Here is a 22,653-nt window from a genome sequence, read left to right on the forward strand (position 1 = left end):
CATGCACGGTTGACCAATGATCATTGGGAGATTCTCGTTCAGTGGACGGACACTGACCCCGACGCTGCAACATGGGAACGTGTGGACATCTTCAAACAAGTCTACCCAGCTTTTGAGCTTGAGGACAAGCTCTTTCTCCATGGGGAGGCAGATGTTGTGGACTCAATAGCACACCGAGTCACACAACGAAGAAGACAACAAAAATCACTCAATAGGATTTAATTCTTATATTTCTTTGAGTAGGATTTATTTCTAATATTGTTTTAAGTAGGATTTATTTCTTATATTGTTTTAAGTAGGAGTTATTTCTAATTACTTTTTATGTAAGGGCATTATGGGGAATTATTGTAACCCTAACCCTAAAACTCCCTATTTAAGGGATAAGTATGAATGAAATAGGTAAGCTTTGAGATTTTAGAATAACCTAGTCTAAATAGGTTGGGATCACCTCTTGATCCCGAGTTTAGGGTTTACTCCAAAAATCCAACCTATCATTCACCCTCCATTGCCATCCATCTTCACCCAAATTCATCCACCATCATCCCTATTAAGAAAAGGAGCTTCCTGCCCCTTTTCCGAGCCCAAAGAGGAGATCTATCCTCCTTCTTGGAAGCAGCAACAAGAGAGGCCCAATTCCTCCCTTACCAAGCAGTAAAGTGAGGATTTTTATCCTCAAATCTTGAGCAATTCCTAGTGCAACGTGGGAGCTGATCATAGCATCAAAGAAGAGGTATTAATCTATCCCAAACTCGTGTTTCAAGTTATTTAAGAAAGAAGGATTGCATTCTTAGCTAGAGCAGCAACAAAGAGGGCCAAACCCTCTTTGTCATGACCAAGAAAAGAGAGCACCTTGCTCTAGCAAGGTCAGCATTGTTGTGGGGTCTTCTACCTAGCACAACAACTCGGTAGGACCCTCAAAAGAGGATCTTTCCTCCTGGCCAAGCATTGGTTAAGGAGAAATACTCATACACAGACCCTTGACGTGAAGTGAGTAAATTCTGAGTGTTGGATTCACAAATCCCACGCCGTGTTACTCGATCCATGACTCGGGACCGTAACAGTACATTGATGGCTCTAAACCTTGTCCACTGAAAACCCTCATTACAAATCTCTCCCCAAATTCAAGCCTCTCCCTCTTAACTCATACTCGTCTTTTTTTCGGTATGATTTCCTTGGATACATTGATGCTTCCAACCTTGTCCACCGAAAACCCTCCCTACAAATCCCTCCCCAAATTCAAGCCTCTCCCTCTTGGCTCAAACTCATTTTTTTTCGGGTAGGATCTCTTTGGATACATTGATGGCTCCAAGCCTTGTCCACCGAAAATTCTCACTACAAATCTCTCCCCAAATTCAAGTATCTCCCTTTTGGCTCAAATTCATTCGTATTAGCCTGGTTACTTAATAGTAGATCAACTAACCTTGTCATCACAGACTTGAGCAACCTATCTCTTCATGCGCCCTATACTAGCTCTGATGATGTTATGATTAGCGATGACATTAGTCAGTCAATCACTCACACCGGATCTTCGCACGTTACAAAGACATTGCATATCATAGTTTCAGTTGCTAAGAGACAAAATTGGCCTCTCTAACCGTAGCCTATCTTGAGGGAATATGATAAGGGATTATCTTCCCTTAGGTTTAGGAGATAAGTTTCTTATTTACCCTCCAATTTAGGAGATAAGATCTTTGTAATTGTATTTATCTTTTCTATTATAAATTGTATAAATACCACCCTTAATCAATGAAAAGGTGTGGTTCAGTTCAACATCTCATATAACGAATGAAGTAAGATTATGTGAGAAATTGATCACTGGAAAAGTGCACTTGCAAGAGTTACAACACTGATCTCCTCACCAATTTCTTGTTGATAGCCTATTCCATTCTCTTAAATAAGCTCAAGCTCTCTATCCACATTGCTCACTGTTGGCCATCCAACACTATCCACATAGATCAGTGCAAGCTTCATCATTTTGTTACAAGGGACCTTTTGCTTGCTTCGGTATTGTCTTGTCAAGAATACCATTGAGATTGTGAGCAGTCTTGCCCTTTATATGTTCTATGGTTAAATATGGAACAATTTGTTTACATTAGTAGACATGATAAAAGAGAAACTTTCAATTCCTTATCTTACCATAACTTTGATTATGTTTAGATCTTTCAGTTAAAACAAAATCTGATCAATGAGCATGCTTGTATTAAGTTGGGGATTTTGGATATCAAATTAGATACCTATTCAACTATGTCTTGATCAGGATTTGTCATTTCCCTGTGGCGGGTTTCACAACCACTTGACAGCTCTAGGAGAAAGACCCTAAAACCATAGATGTCACTTCTTTCAAAGAATTTGTTGGACATGATGAGCCTAAAATAAAACTCCTTTAAAGGATGAAATATTTTAAAGTACTATAACAGAGACTATACTCTAATTATTGGGGTCATGAACTCTCATTTGTGAAAGGGGTCTAATTTGACACAAGTATGAGTTGGTGTGATGATAAGACACTAGAGCTATGAGTTTCCTCATTTATGCTTGAGTCTTTATGATTGCACAGAGATGAAAAAAATACAATTTATAAAGAGAAAACCAATTAGTTTCAAACAACTAACTGGCAAATATGTCATTGAGCACATTACTGGGTTTCACTAGTGATTGCACTCAAATGTTCATTAATCCCTTAGTTGAGTTCCAAAGCCTCCAAAGCTAAGAAAACTAAGCTCTTTGTTCGATGCTTGGAGTTAGGAACCAAAATGTGGGTGAAGAAAGAAGTAAGAAATCAATGCCTACGGATGATCTTGCTTGCTGGCCTCCAATAAGGAATTTGGATAGTCCACAATCAGTTGTCGTCGCAACATAGTTTCCATCCAAAAGAACATTTCTCATTTTGAAGTGCATGTGTAGAGGAGGGACCAATCCATGCAAATACTCAAGTTCTGGTCACAATAGCAGAATGTGTAACTTACTGTCGAGCAAGGGAGCATAAGCACTTGTCATTTTACTCGGTAATAAAGCATAAAAGCATGTTACTTGGCATACATCATTGACACTTAAACTCTAGTCTTCTCATCTTCTTTTTCATGGGTGCTTCTTCATCCTTTTATGGTGTTTGAGGTCTTGTGTATGTTTGATCATTTCAAAGCTTTAGACCTTGAGTTGCGTTCTCTTGAAGGTAAAATATCTGAAATACTTTAGTTTGTAAATTATTAGTTCTATTTAGTTTTGTTATCATAAAAAACAATAAGGGAGTCAACAACAGTATCTAGCACAAGAGAAAAATCCACTACGAGGCTATTCTTAGCAAATTGAAAGAGAAACAATGGTGCTCCAATAATAGAAAAGGAAAAACTTGTATCAATTTTCAAAACTTGTTCAGAGTTACATCAGATTCACCTATTTATGAACTCTAAAACATCCAACTACTTGTCAAAATAAGTAACATCACCCCAATAGAAATTTCCTAAGACTAAACATCCTAATTACAATTGAATATTAACTTTCTATTTTGAAATTAGTAGATGGGATAGAATTTTAGTAGCTATTTGAGATGGAAACCACTAATAATTGTTTTACTAATTTGAGACTTTTCTAAATTGACTACTAATAAATATATTTTGGGTACACATGTTTGTTTCATGATACTTTCCCCTATACTACTAAATTGGACATCAAGGCAATTAAATGTATTTTTTAGGGCGCTTTCGTACTCAGAAAGGCTATGTGTGTTACAATTTGACTCTTTAGAAACTATTTGTTTCTAGTGATGTCACATTCTTTGAGGAGCAACCCTTTTATCCATCCATCGGTGCCCCCACATAATTTTTCTGCAGCCAATGTGCTTTCTAAACTTATTGTGTTGATTGATGACTTAGTAACTCATGGCCATATTGATGTACATGCCCCGCCCCCTAAAGCATTGGTTGTGGAGTCTCCACATTCCTCCTTGGTAACCTCTCCTTCTCCACCCCCAATTTTTTATCCTCCATTTGATACTCGACCTATTGCTCTTCGGAAAGAACCTCGGACCTGCACCCGACCTTCTACCTCTCACCCCATTTCTTATTTTTTATCCATCCATTAGTTATCACCATCTTGTTGTCGATTTTTTGCTTCTATTTCTTTTGTTGTTATTCCTCAGTCTTATCAGGAGGCCCTACAGAATCCAGGGTGGAAAACAGCCATAAACAAAGAGATGACAACCCTTTACGAGAATCAAACATAGCACCTTGTTTCCCTACCTTCTAGAAAAAAGTTGGTGGGTTGTAAATGAGTCTTCATTGTCAAACAGAATCCAAATGGCATAGTGATGAGAATGAAAAATGTAATATTTTTATCCCTTAATGCTTATGCTTTTATAATTATTTGGTTCCTAAATATACTCATTATTCTTATATTTTGATTTAGGATACAAATGGAAGCATTAAGCGCAAAACAAAGTTAATTGGGCGATTGTGGATAGTTTCGACATTGGTCCGTAATCTGGGAATAAATCTTTCACCCAAGATCTGATGGAGATGATTCAAGATGCTATGGAATTAAAAGAAAACTTTCTACAACTTTTATGTTCTGAATTTTGAACAATATGGGCTGTATATAGGTCGAAACTGGGCTTGAAGTCGCAACATGTGCATTGTGACTCAGACCGGATGCACGAAAAGAAAAACCCTAAACCGGGAGAAAGAAGGGGAATAAAAAGGAGAAAAGGAGTTTGGCACCCCAGAACTCATTTTCTCTTCTCCATCTTTCCCTCTCTCTTTTCTGTAGTTTTTTCCTTCAGATTTCTTCATGGCCCTGCATGGCTAAACTTTCAGACTTGGTCAAAGGAAACTGAAGCCTCGGTATCAATACAATTGTGAGATCTGATTTATTTTCATTGTTCAATTTATGTTTTGAGTATTTGATGTTCTTATGAAATTTGTGTTCATGATTGTCTCATTTAATACCTAGGAGGCCTACTAGTTTATTACTCATTGCAATCTACTGCTACGTTAGATGTCAAATCCGTAATTGTTTGATCTCTCTAACTTGTGAAGCAATCGAGATTTGATGATTTGTTGCGTCAGGAATTATTAGATCTTGAGAAGAACACTAGACTAAATTAAATGCAGCCGTTTGTGCTTGTGTTGTTTAGCTTCATCAATCTCTCTAATTCTTAAGGTTGCTTCTAGATTAAACATTTAGCGCTTGTCTTGGGATGTTTAGTAGTTAGGGTTAATTGGATTGCTTGTTTTCTAATTTACTATGAAAGGAGAGATAGGAAGATAACTCCAACGGTGAATATTCAAATGCGAATTGACATATGCTTGCATCGATGATCAGTTGTGGAATTCTGATGGTGGATGTTGACTTAGACCAAGGTTTGTTTTCTTGATTGATTTTGATTCTTTTAATTTGAATTATTTAAAGTGTTTTCATTATACTCAACCCCCCCCACTATCCTTGTTCACGGAGCATAAAAGTGGACTAATCACTCTTCGTGGGATCCATCCTTACTCGCACTACTACATATATTTTGAGTATAGGTTTTATTTTTGGCGGCGTTGTCGAGGAGTGATTCTAGTTGATTTTTTTGTGCTTCTTGTGATCCTTATTTCGTTCTTGAAAAAAAAAATCTAAATTGTTTTTCATGTTTTATTAGAGTTCCCTTGATTGTTTATGATTGTATTTCAATCTTCTAATCAAGGTGATTTGCAGTGCAATCCAGAAATAGAGAGAACTTTGCACAGGTTAAGGAGAGAAACTCAGAGGAATTCTGAAGAGAACAATCTTGCTCTTGATTCCCCATTTGATAGCGAATCTGATTTAGAGGAGGAGGAAGTCTTGGCTAGAAATTGAACTTTGAAAGTGCTTGCAACCCCTGATTTGAATCAACAACCCCTATGCATAATGTTCCCTACTTTAGATGCTACTACTATATTTGAATTAAAATCTGGACTAATACATATTTTGCCCACTTTTCATGGTCTTGCAGGTAAAGATCCTCACAAGCATCTAAAGGAGTTTCATGTGGTATACACGAGTATGAAACCCACGGGGGTGACTGAACAACAAATTAAATTACAAGTCTTTCAGTTTTCATTGAAGGATTCGACTAAGGATTGACTCTATTATCTACCCTCCGGGAGTATAACCACATGGGGCGAGATGAAGAGATTGTTTTTAGAGAAATATTTCCTAGTTTCAAGGGCGGCCAACATTTGGAAAGAAATTTGAAGTGTAAGGCAGCATAATGGAGAATCCCTACACGAATATTGGGAACATTTCAAGAAATTATGTGCAAGCTGCCCCCATCATCAGATTAGCGAGCAACTTCTTATCCAGTATTTCTATGAGGGCCTTCTACCCACTGATAGGAGCATGATTGATGCTGCTAGTGGAGGAGCTTTGGTGGATAAAATTCCCGAGGCCGCGAGAAACTTGATTGCAAATATGGCGGCCAATTCTCAACAATTTGGCACTAGGCTTGACCTTCCATCTAAGAATGTCAATGAGGTAAATATTTTCTCCCTTGAGCAACAAATTGCGAGTCTAACTTCTCTTGTTCGTCAAATGGTTGTAAGTAATACGCAAACAACGAAGGCTTGTGGGATTTGTTCAGTAGTAGGGCATCCAACTGATATGTGCCCAACTCTTCAAGAGGAGCCCACTGAGCAAGTGAATGCGTCGAGTGGTTAACCTAGACAATCGCAAAGGAAGTATGATTCCTATTTGAACACGTATAACATGGGATGGAGGGATCATCCCAACCTTAGCTATGGGAATCCACAAGTTAATTAGTCTGTGACAGCACACCACGTAGCGGCCCACTTTAAGGCCCGCCTTGTAGCTAAAGGTTATACCCAATGTTATGGGATTGATTATGAAAAAACTTTTTTCTCCAGTCGCCAACTTCAATTTGATGCATCTTTGATTATCCGTCACTGTAAATTCTTGATGGTATGTCTTTTAGCTAGATGTAAAAAATGCATTCCTCAATGGCGATATTAAGGAGAAAATTTATATGCAGCAACCACTTGGGTTTGTGGTTGAGGGGGAGTTGGTATGCAACCTTGAAAAATCATTATATGGTTTGAAGCAATCTCTGCGGGCCTAGTTTGGCAAATTTAGTCAAACAATGATTCGATTTGGGTTCACAACGTGCTATGTGGACCATTCTGTATTTGTCAAGCATACTGAGAAAGGAGTCATACTACTTGTTATATACGTGGATGATAGTATTTTGACGGGTAATAGTACCAATTGTATCAGTCAAATAAAAAACCCGATATGCAATGAATCAAGATGAAAGACTTGAGATTCTTTAAGTACTTTCTCAGTATTGAGGTTCTTTAGTCCAAACATGGTATTATCTTATCATAGAGAAAATATGTTCTTGATTTGCTTGAAGAAACATGAATGATATGATGTCGCCCTGTTGACACCCTTATGGAAACAAATACAAAACTATGTGTTGTCTTGGGAGAAAAAGTTGATGTGGGCAAATACCAGAGGCTAGTTGGAAAGCGTATCTATCTCACTGTGACTAGACTATATATTTCTTTTACAGTCAGTGTGGTCAGTCGATATATGCATAAACCTCAGATGTCTCATTAGTAGGCATTGGAGAGGATTCTCGGGTACTTAAAAAAAGGCACCAGGACAAGAGCGCTTATAGAAGTGTCATAGTCATCTCAATATTTAATGTTTTGCCAATGCGAATGGGGTTGAATCACCATATGATAGAAAATCTATTTCAGGATACAGTACTCTAGTTGGAGGCTACCTTGTTATATGGAGGAGTAAAAAACAAAATATGGTTGCAACGTTCAGTGCAGAAGCATAAGCTGACACATGCGGTAAGTGAGCTTCTATGGATTAAATTTATTTCAACAAAATTGGGTTTCCACCAAGAAGACACTATGGAACTCTATTGTGATATTCAAACAACGATCCACATTGCCTCCAACCTAGTTTTTCATGAGAGAATTAAGCTTATCGAGGTGGACTATCATTTTGTGAGAGAAAAGTTACAAGCATGAATCATAAGTCTGAAACATGTCTCAACTCATAGACAACTTGTTGATATGTTCACGAAGTTAGTCAACTCCAAAATTCTCTCCATTGCATGTACCAAACTAGGGATATAAGATGTTTTTTCACCACCTACTTGAGGGGGAGTGTTGAAAGACATAGACAAGTTTAACTATCATTATCGTAAATATCTTACGTTTTTTTTTCTCTTATTCAGTGTCTCTAGGGTGAAGGGTATATTTATAATTTATATATTTTTGATATCTATAAATAAAGGTAAAGGGGGAATGTTTGGATATCTTCCACAACCCAAATTCTCTGTTCATTCTCTCTCAATGTGATCACATTCTTCTCTTCTCCTCTTGGTCGTCCTCTTCCTCTTTATTCTCTCTCTTTTTTTCTTCTTCTTCCTCCTCTTCTTTACATAAAAGTGCAACATATGGAATCCTAAAAATCAACAATTACTTTCTATAGGTGCAACAAAACTGAGTGTTAGTTGTCTCATATGAATCTGAATTTTATAATTAGTAATTAACTTTGAGCCTCCGGTTTATAAGTAGCAGAACTTTGTAATGCAGCCGAGAGAGCGTGTACATGGGAAGGCTTCTGATTCGGATTTTGCACACGTATGTAAGAAAGCAGTAGACAAGACCTTGAGACCAGTAATGGAGTCCCTCGGTTCTCTGAACTGGCAGACATTAACCTGTATCACAAACGGTAGTGGAACCCTGCAATAAGCCATGAGGTTCTTGCGTTTTTCCAAATCACTTCATTGCAGTGACAAATCTCATCAAAACTCAAACAGTAGATAATCAATTTATGATGACAATACTTCGGAATTAGGCTGATGGAGGTCTGGTTGGTATCTTTCAGCGCGATATCGGAGCCACTCGACGACGTCGCCAAAGACTAGCTCGACGTTATCGTCGGGTTCTCCTATAAGCTGGTGCCCCATGCCCGGGTACATACGTAAGGTCTTGTCCTTGCTCCGGGCTCGCTCGTACAGCTTCTCCACGCAAGCCGGATCGCACACCACGTCGTCTTCGCCGTGCACGATCAGCATCGGCATATCCACTTCCTGGAACTTATCCTGCAACTCGCGGCACACGCGTAGTAGTTCCAGCGCCGTCGCCGCCCTTGGTCGACCAACTCTCCGGCACGGACTGGAAACCGCCAATCTCCTCTTCCATTCCACTTTGAAGGAGACGCCGGGGATGGAGCCCCTGGTGGGTACCACTTGCCATGTGGGTAGCAGCCAGGCCGCTAAAGAGAGTAGATGCTCCAGCGGCCAAGGGGGCTTGAACTTATCGCTGATGCCGCACATGGCGCCATTGAGAACCGCCCCCGCCCAGTGCCCCCCGCCGGCATTGGGCCCTCGGAGGTGGATGAGAAGGGCGATGGCCCCGCCGAGAGACTCGGAGTAGAGGAAAGCGGGTAGCGAGGGAGGGTAGCGAGCGCGGAAGGACTGAAAGAAGGTGATGCAATCGTCGACGACAGGGTTGATGTCGGGGATGTGATTCGGAAGTCCGTCGGAGAATCCGTGGCCCTGGTGATCGATGGCGCAAGTGGCGAAGCCCGCCTTGGCCAAGTGAACAGCAGTGAGCTGGACCAACCAGCTGGACTCGCCGGTGAACCCGTGAACGACGGCAACAATGCCGATAACCTTCTTCGGGGGAAGCGGGGTCCACCACTGAGTGAAGATGTTCAGGCCTCGGGGGTTGAGGAAAGTGGAGGAAGAGTGGTCGACTGAGTGGTGGGCGTAAAATTCCTCCGGGGAGCGGGAGCCAAAGAGGCTCCGTTCGTTGGCTTCCGCCACCGGGTGTACCATCTGCGCCTCTTTGGGTTTGCCGCACGAAACACAGGGGACCGTCCGAAGATTAAAGAGAGGAGGGTGGCATGTCACAGACTCAAAAAATGTAGGTGGCCAGCGAGCGCATTAACTACTGAAGAGCAGGTTGGAAATTTAATATATTCTATGGGGCATTCGGATCGGGAAAATCACTACTAGACCTCACCTGAGATTTTCGTGTACCGAGATTACATTCGATTAACAGAAAGCCAGGAAGGCGCATGTATTAGATCAAACTTAGGTGGTAAAAGAAGGGATAGGCAATTTATTGTTAATTGAATTGATGACAGAGGAGAGCATTAACCATCATGTACCTGTCCTGAAGACTTTGTTGGAAGATATAAAGCCGATTAGGTGATGGCTTTCCCCTACCCGGGTGAACACTTTAAATGGCCTCTGATCTGTGCCATTTGCCTTTGATTTACTGTCAGTTGTCAAAAGGAACACCTTGATATTTACTTGATAAGAGATGAAATTATTTCATCTACCGGATTCCAAAACCATGAATTTCATTCACTAGAGCAGCCGTAATCTTTTGATGAATACTGAGAACTTGAAAAAGGAGTGGGCAGAAGGACAATATGAATTGAGTTATATCGTGTTACTTGTCCCCTCAGTAAGGTTAGGAAGAGTAAAGATTTCTACACCAAGAACACTGCATCTCACTTAACAGCAAATCTCGAAAGTCTTACAGAAACATAAAGAGGAGAAAATTATTTAGTGTTGTACTATCTTTAGTTTCAGTTATAATGCAACTACCTGTAAATCTCAAGTTTTCCATCGAGAAAACATAAAAAGTTAAAAAGGGTTTAAATGCTGCACATGGTGAAAGGATTTTTGTGAGTGGCTGATGAAGAACAGATGTAGATCCAAGACCTTCTTGGACATGCTGTTCTTTTCTTCTAGATTTTAATTCTCTAAATCCATGGTTACCTTCTTTTTATTAGATGATAAACCGAAGAGTGTTTAGGCAGTTTTAAATTTATGTTTTCAGATACTGCAGAAACTGATTTACAGTGACAACACAAACATCACAGGCAAGACTGGGATTGTGATGATATATGATTTCATTGAGAAACTAGTCTACTGTATTCATCATTCCTTCTCATGTCTAAAAGGGCACCAGGGAGACAAAATAGATGACAAAAAGTAATTGCAGAAAACACCATATGAGACAAGATTCCTGCAGTTTAAAGAAAAGGATAAACATGAAGAGAATTCAAATTATCAGGAAATAACTCGATCAAAGAGAACCTTCCAGACACTGTTAACAATTATAGGCCTAAATAACAAGCTCAGGAAATAGATGAAGAATTGGGGTTACATTAATTTGTGAAAACTACATTTATCCAACTAAGACTACACAATGAGCACAAATTTTCTTTCACAAGTATGGTCAATTTAGCCCACCTCAGAAATTTGTCGAAATTCCACACAGATCACTCGATGAAGCTCGTAGTGTCACATCAACTAGCTGAAGTTTCTTGTCAATTTTTTTTTAAAGATTGATGGGCAGAAGCCTGATCGTATCAAACTAAACGGAGCCCCAGATTTACAGAACGAAAGAGTAAAATGATAAAAAAGAACGAAAACGGACAGAAAGTTATGTTCGATACCTCCCCAGCAGAAGCAGCAATAACAGCAAGATAGAATCATGAACAATTCATCGAATGCATCAGATGTTCCCAGCAACTTAGACTTAGGTTCTTCAGTATCTGCTTTTCCTTTATCTTCACTTGTATCATCCAATAACTTTTTCTTGTTTGGACTCGGAGACTTCTCGCTTTTCATCCGATGAAGATTCCACTCGAGATTTTTACAGTACGACAGCTTGAAAGAGTCCCGTATCCTCATAGAAGGCCATAGATGCATTTTCCTTCAGTACATGTCAGTGTATAAGAGAGGAATCACTTGAAAATCAATCCATCGAAAGCCCACGTCAAAGACTCCTCTTCTTATTGTTCCAATAAAGGATAAAAATCGAAAGGTTGGAAAGGTCAACGAGGTGTACATAGTAGGCTTCCTGCTCTCCCTTACAATGTAAAACACCTTCCTCTTTACTTCTAAGCGCCTCTCTTGTTTATAATTATATTGTGTTTTTGAATGTTTATGTTTTCCACCTTATAATAAAAACAAGTTTGAACCACCATCTATACCCTGTGTATTTCTTAGATTTCGTGATTCTTATAAAGGTTTTTTATGTTTTTGTCCATATTTAAACAAAGCCTTTATCACTAGGCATGTCATTTTTTATGAGTCATGTTTCTCTTTTTCATCACCAGAAAATTTCAGCTTACTCCTCCCCTTGCTGTTTAGGGTAAAAGATTTTTTCAACAAATTCCATGAAACACCTACCATTTCACCCCCTACCATTTCACCCCCTCATTCATCTTGTGATAAAATTTATGTTCCTAACCCTCCCAACTTATCCTTCGATACTTCATAACTACCTCAAACCTCATCACCTACTTCCCTAGTATCTTCCACCTCTTCTTTAGGCAATGATCAAATTGAAATTGTTCTATGTCCTTACCCAACACCTACTCCCATTTCTCCCCAGGCTCATACCCATCCAATGATGACTACATTAAAGAGTAAGGCAGCTGCCTCAACACTTCAAGCTCATATGGTCGCACATGAATCTAAGCCTACATCTTGTAAACTTGCTCTTACACTTCCTCAGTGGTATGATGCTATGAAAAATTAATACAATGATCTTCAACGAAACAATACTTGGGAACTTATACTTAATACTTCTAATATGGATGTAGTAGGGTCTCGATGGGTTTTTAGAACAAAATTCAATCCTGATAGATCTGTCCAAAAATATAAAGTTTGTCTTGTTGCTCAAAGGACATCGTCAACTTCTAGAGATCGATTATGATCAAACATTCAATCATGTAGTCTGACCTCAAACAATTCAAGTAGTACTTACCCTAGTTTTTAACTATAATTGGACATTGCTTCAATTCAATGTTAATAATGTCTTTCTTTATGGCTCTCTTAATGAGGAAATGTTTATGAGTCAACGGCCAGGTTTTGAAAATTTCACCTTTCCAAATTATGTTTATAGGCTCAAAAAAACTATCTATGGCCTCAAACAAGCCCCTCGTACTTGGTATACTAGAATTAGCAACTTCTTACTTCATTTTGAATTTCAAATTAGTAAAGTGGATCCCTCCGTAGTTTCTTTTTATTCTTTCACTAACCATTTATACTTACTTCTTTATGTGGTTGACATTATTCTTACTGGAAATAACCCCTCTTCTCTGGAATTTTGAAACAACACTCGATGACACTTTCTTTATAAAAAACCTAGGTCCTCTAGATATTTTCTTGGGCATTCAAGTACATAGAAACTCACCAATATTTTCCTTTGTCAAACTCTATACCTAAAACACATATTAAATCGAGCAAGGATGGAATCTTTTACGCCAGTTACAACACCTCTTGCCTCCAACACAAAACTTGATTTTCAAAGTCCCCCTACTCTAACCTTACTCACTATAGAAGCCTTATAGGAGCTCTTCAATATTTAACTCTTACATGACTTGATATATCTTACGCAGTCAATCTTGTAGCCAATATATGTACTCCCCCAGTAATTTTCATTGTATACTAGTCAAAAGAATTCTTTGATACCTTAATGGTACCGTAGACTATGGCTTAATCTTCCCATAAACCTCATCCTAGATATTCTTGCCTTTTTCCAAAGCTAGTTGGGGTAGTTACCCACTAACAAAGCTATCTGCCACCGATTATGCCATATTCGTAGGACCCAAACTTGTATCTTGGTCTGCCAAAAAATAACCCATTGTTTCTTACTCCACTACTGAAGTCGAATACAGAACAATGACTTCTACATGTGTTGAAATCACTTGACTTTAGTATCTTCTCAAGGAATTGCACATATAGTGAACTAAACCTTTGTCACTTCTATGTGATAATCTAAGTGCTACTTACTTGGTTCATGATCCTATTGTTCACTCTCGCAGCAAACATATAGGCATATCCAATCATTTTTTTTCACGAAAAATTACAATGGGATGCCTTCAAGTTTGACATATTCCATCTATCAACTAGCTTGAGACATTTTCATCAAACCCCTTTCTTCCAACCGGTTTCAACTACTTCCTGCTAAGTTGAATGTTCGGTCAACCTCTCAGTTCAACTTGAGGAGGGATGATAAGCAACAAAGACATATCAACACACAAAGACATGCACAAGAGGATACATTATTTCAAGCTACACCAAAGACCATAAATACAAAGGAAGACCAAGCTCATACAAAGGTGGCACAAGAAGCAAAAGGGGACACATCTCCCGTGAAAAACCATGCAAGGGTGGCTGATAGATGCCAGATTCTGACATGAGAACTAGGTTAATTATAATAGAATAGCCCTTATAATTGTGTTATAGGTGGTTATGTATCGGTTTTAAAATGAAACATGCATTTATTGAATTTGGCATTAATCACTGTCTATATTGCATATTTTTCTCTCCTGAATTATATTTCATTGCTTTTAGGTTTTATTTCTTCCTGAAATGATTTTTATGGATTCAATTATGGAATTTCAGGAGAATTTTGGTGGAGAAGGAGATATTTACCAAAATGCCATTAGTGAAAGGGAGATAGATATTTAGGGGAAAATCATTTTGAGGGGAAGAGTGTTCGACATACGGAGGGGAGCCGCTGACTGAAAGGAGAGGAGAGCTCGAGAGAGTCTCCCTCCAGTCGCTGACCGTTCGGAGGAAAGACCCGAGAGGGCTCCCTCCGAACGCCGTTCGTCACCGTCGTCCACCACCATCCGGCAACCGAGAACAGACTGAGGAGAGCTCGAGAGAGTCTCCGTCTTTCTGCTCGCCAGGACGAGAGGTGACCCGAGATGGCTCCTCTGGCGCCGATTCCACATTTTTGACCATTTTCAGAGCTATTCCGACTCCGACCGAGACTCGAGAGAGTCGATCAGAGAACTTCAACTCCATTCCGTCATCCACTACACCACCTCCATCTGTGGGTTTCTATCCTTCTTCGCCGGCGTCGTCTCTCCCTCCGGCCACTCGCTCTTGCAACCCGAAGCCATCAATTTCTGGAAATTGCAGCACCCATGAGAACGAGCCTTTGTTGCTCGAGTGAGAGGAAGGAGAAGGGGAGTAATCCATCATTTTGTAATTTAATTTTCCTATAGTTTGACCTTAGGTTTTGAATGTTTATTAAATTTGATTTGAGAATTAATGTTTATCGAATATTTTTTTTTGAATATTTGATTAAATTAGCTAGTTAGGGTAGGATTGTAATTTAGATTGGATTCAGGTATTTTAATCCGATTTTTGTCTTTAACTCTGTGCGCCCATCTGTGCGCCCAAGAGGGGCTAGATGCAAGGATTGAGAAACCGGATTTGTGATTACGTGGTGCTCGAGAGACGCACGAATCACGGTAAAATCCAGAGTTGATAATTTTAGCATCATCATAATAGGAAATTGATTCTCTGCATTCTATTGTAATCCAATCTCTGTCATTAACTCTAGGCACCTGAGAGGGGTTAGAGGCAAGGATTGAGAATCTAGATTCGTGGTTACGTGATGCTTGAGAGAGGCACGAATCACGGTAAAATCCAGAGTTGACGTTTCCTGTTGTGCAAGTAGTTAATTAGATTATTGCTTGATAATTTAGGACATAATTTGTGTTTAGTTCAAAATAATTTATCATAATTGGTTAGGCTAGTTGACTGAAGAATACACAAAATTCAGTCCTCCCTGTGGATATGACCCTCGCTTACCGCTAGATTACATGAACGATTCGTATGCTTGCGAGGTATAAAAGCCGATGTAATAAAAATTTCACATAAGTGGCATCCACCTCATGCACACAAAGGAGGACGTTCCCTTGCGTGGTTTTAGATAAATTCATCCCTACAATCTATCATATATGGGTCCCACTACAACCTTCCAAAGCTACTCAAGGATCTCCTACAAATCATGATCAATCTACCCAAATCAATCAATTACATGAGAGAAATCAAGATCCAAAATTAACGGGAGAAGAAAGGAATGATTAAACATTGATTTGTATTGATTTAAGTAATTTTTTCAAGACATCAGTTACTATATTATAAACCAAGTAAGCATAAGGTCCCTTCTCAACAAAACTCCTTCTTAGTTGTACACGGGCACCTGTCCCAATATAACCTATATTCGAACCTTTGGATGCAAAGTATTTGCATTAAAAGAACCGAAAGAAAAATTAGGGAAGTTTGACTATAGGGAAAATATATGTGTTGAATTTATGGAAAAGATAAAAACTTCATTGACTTGATGTAATCAGAGTACATGAACCCCTATTTATAATAGAGGCAAGTAGTACAATCCAATTACAATTAAACTACCCTTGCCCTAATTACACCCAAATTCATAATTAAATAACTCAACATAAATAGAAGACTAACATAACAAAAACACCTTTAAACTGAAACTCTTTTGTGAGACCTCCTTCTATAATAATTTTGGCTTTGTAAGACTTCTTATTGTGAGAGTCATGTAGACTCTTCTATATTTGCTCTTCGATACTCCCCCTCAAGCTAGAGTTTATAACTTCAGCTTGCAATCAAAAGAATTTTTGGTCTTCAATTTTATTTTATTGAAAAAATATTCTTCACAAATATAGTTCTTCATAGATGCAACAACTTCGTCTTTTGTGTTCCCCCTTTCTTGAATATTTTGGTCACATAAAAATTACCACAACATATGGAATAAAATGCATCTTTTTTGTACTTCTTCTTCTATTGCTCCCCCCTCAAGCTGTGAGGTAATGACAATGATCTCACCTTAAGACAAATAATATAGATGTAGTAATAATTTCTTCCATCATGGTGCCCCCAGGATAAATATGAAACTGGACATAGACGCTCAAAAGATAAAAATGGGAGATAAAACATAAGTCAAAACCAACATCAAAGGATTTCAAACAAAAATAATGACAATAATATCTAAAGTGGATGATGCTTGTCATTCACAAGACAACGATAAAAAACCTAAGGGTACCAATGAAAAGTCTCAATGGACTTAAAAACACCCATATATATATAAAGGTATACCAACAGAAGCAACACACAAGAGGTAGCTCAAAGGGGTATGTGAGAGTCAAAAAAGGATGGTAGGAGAAAGTTTACCGAAAAAGGGGTAAGTGAGATATTTTTTTATATTGTCGATCAATAATAGCAACTCAAAAAGTGATGCAAAACAATTGGCTTAGATTCGAATTTTTCAATGCAATAGGATACCAACATGTCTTTTGATTCTTCCAATGCAAATATATCCTTAAATATAAATCGGATTAACAAGAAATTTTCTCCTTATAAAAATAGACTTAAATAAATTTCATCCACGTATAACTTCCCTTCATAAAATATACTTATTTTGGGATAAATAATCTGATAGATTTTGATCTCTGTAATTTGGTTGAACTACGTACTCTTTCTCCTTTTGCCAGCATGGCCATTGACATTTCCAAGATCAATATCTCCATATAAAAAACTTAGATCGAGAATTGGTTAAATAGGTAAGAAAATAAACTTATAGATATTTATTTTGATATATTATTCTCTGTATAAAGTCTCGTTCTTGATAGCATAAAATGGCTTGAAAGTTGAAGCTTTTTCCTACTGCTCGAACCTATCTTGTAGTCTAACCTTTGCTTCTTCAAATATTGATTTCTCTTTGTATAAAACTCTGATTGCCAAAATTTGTTTTGTGTTGGAAAGTAGACTTGAATATATATCCATGAATATATAATATGCAATATTAAAAACATAATATAGAGGTAAAAACATAAAGCAAACAACGGGTATAGGAACTAAAAGGAGAAAAAAAATAGATATGAACCTAAACTGCTAGAGATAATAGATAAGAAAATGATCACATTATCTCTATGGGTTGACTGAATCAACTCACTGAACCTGCTCTCATACCATGTTGAATTTATGGAAAAGAAAAAAACTTCATTGACTTGATGTAATCATAGTACATGAACCCCTATTTATAATAGAGGAAAGTAGAAGAGTCCAATTACAATTAAACTATCCTTGTTCCAATTACACCCAAATTCTAACACTTAAAACAAGTTCTAGTATAATTAAAAAAACTCAACATAAATAGAAGACTAACATAACTAAAACACCTTTAAACCAAAAAACTCTTCTGTGAGACCTTTTTCCATAATAATTTTGGCTCTATAAGACTTCTTATTGTGAGAGTCATGTAAAACTCTTTCATATATGTTCTTCAACAATAGGAATATTTCTAGGTTATTCATCTCATAGTATAGAATATATAACAAAATATCTATGAGAGTCAATCCTATGGAACCAAAGAACTTTAGGTTCATGGTTGATCATCCCCTAGAACAAGTGTATACTTCAGGAAGAAGTTGAAGAAGAACTTTACTATACTCCAGGAACTCCATCAATCATCTATGATGTTTGAAGCATTTTCTCAAATGTGGGATAGTTACATAAAGCTATGCGCATACAAATTTAATGTTTTATGTTTTAACTAACTCTTGTATACTAATTTTGTTGAATAATTTGTTATATGTGTAGGCCCATTTAGATGTAAAATAATATTGCTATAAGCCTATTTTGAATTCTAATAACTTATATATTCTCTTTGGGAAAAAAAATGTGCAACTGGGTCTAGTGGTACTACTGCTAAAGAGAGGAGAATGAATTAGGATAAGAGCCTAATATATCAAACTTGGGAGATAGTTTTGCTTCTCTTGAATATGGCAATAATAAAGAGGAAAACACTGCAAACTTGTTTACTTTAGGTTGACTCACTTATTGATTTTGATGATAACAAAATTTAATATAACTAATAATTTGTAAAATAAAGTATTTCAAATATTTTACCTTCAAGAGAATGCATTTCAAGGTCTAAAGTTTGAAAATGATCAAGCTTATTCAAGACCTCAAGCAATATTGAAGGACATCTCATGAAGAAGCACCCATGAAAAAAAAGACAACAAGAAGACTAGAGTTTTAAGTGTCAATGATGTATGTCAAAACTCAATCACAAATGTAAGATAGCTTTTATAACTCCCTTCTTTAAGTACAATGGTGAGCATGGAGCTTTAGGACAAAAATTACATATAAATAAGTCTAAGAACATCATATACATCATTTAGAACATGTTATAGCACTTGACTAAATCATTCACATGCTTTAAAAGTCAATTTAGTTGAAGAAACACTAGAATTATCGATCTTCCAAAAGTGTGCATGCCAAGACTATAAAGCATGATCGACCAACCTTAGTCGATTGTGTTACGATATGTTAAAATGTATATTAAATATAATTTATATTCATAATTGTTGTATAATGTGGGATATGTATATAGGGTTATTTGATTAGGCTTAATGGGATGAGGGGGTATTGTCTTGGGCCCATGGGCCATTTTGTAACAGGAAAACCTAAAGGATATATACTTAATGAAAGGGGAAAAATCCCCAACGAAAAGAATTTTGGATTGATGTTCGTGTGTTTCGTTTCGCCGGGAAACCAGAGAGCTACGCTCTCTCTTGTGGATGTTTGGATTGTTCCGTCAGTCTCTTGATCTTGTTTTAACATGTTATCAGAGCTCTGAAGAGTAACCGTCCGACGACCTGCGTTGTTCGACCAATATTTTTTCTCTTCGCTTTCGGCATTGATTTCAGGCACTGTTAGAAATACTTGTCGGGTGGTTCCGTTGTCGGACGAATTACGGGGGTTCTGTTGCCAGGAAGGGGGTTCTCGCCGAAAGGGAAACGAACCGTAGAGGGTTCTCGTCGCCGGAAAGGGAAACGAAAGGGGTTGTCAGAAAGTATTCTCCGAGCTCGGAAACGTTGTGGTTCCGTCGTCGGAAAAGCTCCATCGGTGGTTTTGTTGCCGGAGAAGCTACAACGGGACGGGGGTTCTCGGCGGAAACTCATTGGAAGGGGGAACGAAGGGTAAAAAAAAATTCTCCTGCGCATTCATTTCGGGTGATTATTTGGCATATGGTCATTTTGCAATTTAAACATATATGGGGACCTCTTTACAATTTCTGAAAGATTGGGGGCCACTTTGCAATTACTGAACATTTGGGGGTCTCTTTGCAATTGCTGAAAGTTTGGGGGCCTATTTGCAATTGCTGAAAGTTTGGGGGCCTCTTTGAAATTTCTAAAAGATTGGGGGCCATTCTGGAATTTTCAAAGGTACGAGGGTGCTTTTCGAATTTCTGGAAGTTTGGGGGTCTAATTCGAATTTCTGTTAACCTGGGGCAACTCTTGGATTTCTGCAAGTGTAGGGGTCTATTTACAATTTCCGAAAAGTGGGGGTATATTTGGAATTTTTTATCTTGCGGGGGTGCATTAGGAATTTTGTTAGATTCAAATTTATCATGTCACCAGATAAGTCCGATTTCGTTCCTATTCGGTTCACGAGCAAGAACTATGGTACTTAGGAATTTCAGTTCTGGTTATTTGTTCAGGGAAGAGGTTTATGGGGTCATATTGATGGGAGTGATCCGGCACCTGGCGATGCTGACGCATTGTCAAAATGGATCATCATGGATGTTAGAGTCATGACTTGGATACTTGGATCTCTTGAGCCTCACCTAGTCCCAAATCTGAGGCCCTTCAAAACTGTCGTCGATATGTGGAATTACCTCCACAAGATTTATCGTCAAACCAGCACGGCCCGTCGATTTCAAGTTGAATATGAACTTGCAAATTCACCCAAGGCAGTCGTTCGATTGAAGAATATGTCTCGGGCTTCCAAAATATATGGGCTGACTACACTAACATTGTTTACGAGGATGTCCCTGTTGCTGCTCTCTCTGCTGTGCAAGCTGTCCATGACACCAGTAAACGGGATCAATTCTTGATGAAGCTTCGTCCCGAGTTTGAGATTGCTCGATCACATCTGATGAATCGTCATCCGGTGTGAACAACGCCTTACTACTCAGGCTAGCATGGCACCTCGCGTTCAGGCTGATCTCTCAGCTCCTGTAGCTTATGTAGCACAAGGAAGGCCTTAGGGTCGGGACACCAATTATGTTCAGTGCTTCCACTGCAAGGCTTATGGTCACTTTGTTCAGGACTGCCCCAAGAAGTCGGTTCTATTATGTAGCTTCTGTAAGAAGTCGGGTCATCACATCACCGTTTGCCCTACACGACCTCCACGGAGGAAGCCTACAGCTTATCATGCATCCACCGGTACATCTAGTTCTGCCACATTGCCACCTACCGTTTCAGTCCCTATCATTCCTGTTCCACCAGCACCTGCCAGTTCCACCACTCTCACTCCTGAAATGGTACAACAGATGATCATTTCTGCCTTTTCTACTTTTGGTATCTCAGGCAAACTGAACCTTTCTACTCACCCGTGGTTTTTTTATTCTGGTGCCTCTAACCACATGACCAACAATGTGGTATCTCTTTTGAATGTCCAAAAGTATGATGGCAATTTGCACATCAACATTACTGATGGCAGCACTCTGCCTATCAGTGCTGTTGGTGATCTCTCTCCATCTTTAGCTGATGTCTTTGTGTCTCCTGACCTGTTGACAAACCTTTTGTCTGTTGGTCAATTGGTTGATAAAAACTGTAATGTTCAGTTTTCTCGCTTTGGCTGTGTTGTGCAGGATCAATTGTCGGGGAAGGTGATCGCGAAGGGGCCTATAGTGGGTAGGCTATTTCCACTTAAAGTCTTTCTATCCACTGTTATTCCACGTTCTCCTGTACTTTCTTTTGCTTGTAATGTTGTTGGATCTGGCCCTAAGTTGTGACATAAACGTCTAGGCCACCCAAACTCGGTTGTACTTCGTACATTATTTAAATCGGGTTTATTAGGCAATCAAGATTGTACGTCTCGTGACACGTCCTTTGATTGTTCATCATGTAAACTTGGAAAAAGTAAAACTCTATCATTTTCGCATCATGCCTCGCATGCTTCCCACTGCTTTGACCTTATTCATAGTGATGTTTGGGGAATTGCTCCTGTTATCTCGCATGCACGCTTTAAGTACTTTGTCACCTTTATTGATGACTTTAGTCGATTTACCTAGGTCTACTTCCTATGAGCTAAGTCTGACGTTTTTGTCGTTTTTAAGAGGTTTCTTGCACTCATTGAAACCCAATTCTCCCCTCACCTTAAAGTACTCCGCTCTGACTCTGGGGGCGAGTACATGTTGGCAGAATTCCAAGAATTTCTTCAAAACAAAGGCATTATCTCTCAACGTTTTTGTCCCTCGACACCCCAACAAAATGGTGTTACTGAGCGCAAAAATCATCACCTTCTTGATATGGTCCGTACCCTTCTCATTGAATCATTCGTTCCTCCTAGGTTTTGGTGTGAAACTCTCTCTACCTCCGTCCATTTAATTAACCGCCTGCCCTCACCTGTCTTGCATCATGTCTCTCCCTTTGTTAAATTATTCGGTTATTCTCCGTCCTACACAGCTCTTCGGACGTTCGGTTGTGACATGAACGACATAAACTTACAGCTCAATCCGTTATGTGTGCATTTCTTGGGTGTGCCGGTTCTCAAAAGGGCTATGTTTGCTATGATCCTCAGGCGCGTCGAGTCCATGTTTTTCGGAATGTGGTCTTCTTTGAAAACCAATATTTCTTTCCCTCTCAAGTTACACTTCCGTCTACCTCTTTGTCTAGTTTGCCGAGCTTTGATGAGCCTCAACCCACTGCTTCGCTGCCCTCTTCTCCTTCTCACCTAGCGCTTGCTCCTGATCCTCCCTCTGCTTCTACTCCCCTCCATCTTCA

General features: G+C 38.8%; 1 protein-coding gene across 1 annotated transcript; it reads right to left on the reverse strand.

Annotated features, from left to right (window-relative positions):
- Nucleotides 1–8,652: 8,652 nt before the first annotated feature.
- On the reverse strand, nt 8,653–9,894 carry LOC137962913 (caffeoylshikimate esterase-like). Its single transcript, XM_068810042.1, has one exon. The coding sequence runs from the start codon at nt 9,836–9,838 to the stop codon at nt 8,828–8,830; it is 1,011 nt and encodes a 336-aa protein (XP_068666143.1). The 5' UTR covers nt 9,839–9,894; the 3' UTR covers nt 8,653–8,827.
- Nucleotides 9,895–22,653: the final 12,759 nt, after the last annotated feature.

Source organism: Aristolochia californica, unplaced genomic scaffold (genome assembly GCF_029961685.1).
Source record: "Aristolochia californica isolate CCGP_79_NKW_82.1479 unplaced genomic scaffold, dmAriCali1.0.hap1 SCAF_4, whole genome shotgun sequence".
Taxonomy (NCBI): Eukaryota; Viridiplantae; Streptophyta; class Magnoliopsida; order Piperales; family Aristolochiaceae; genus Aristolochia; species Aristolochia californica.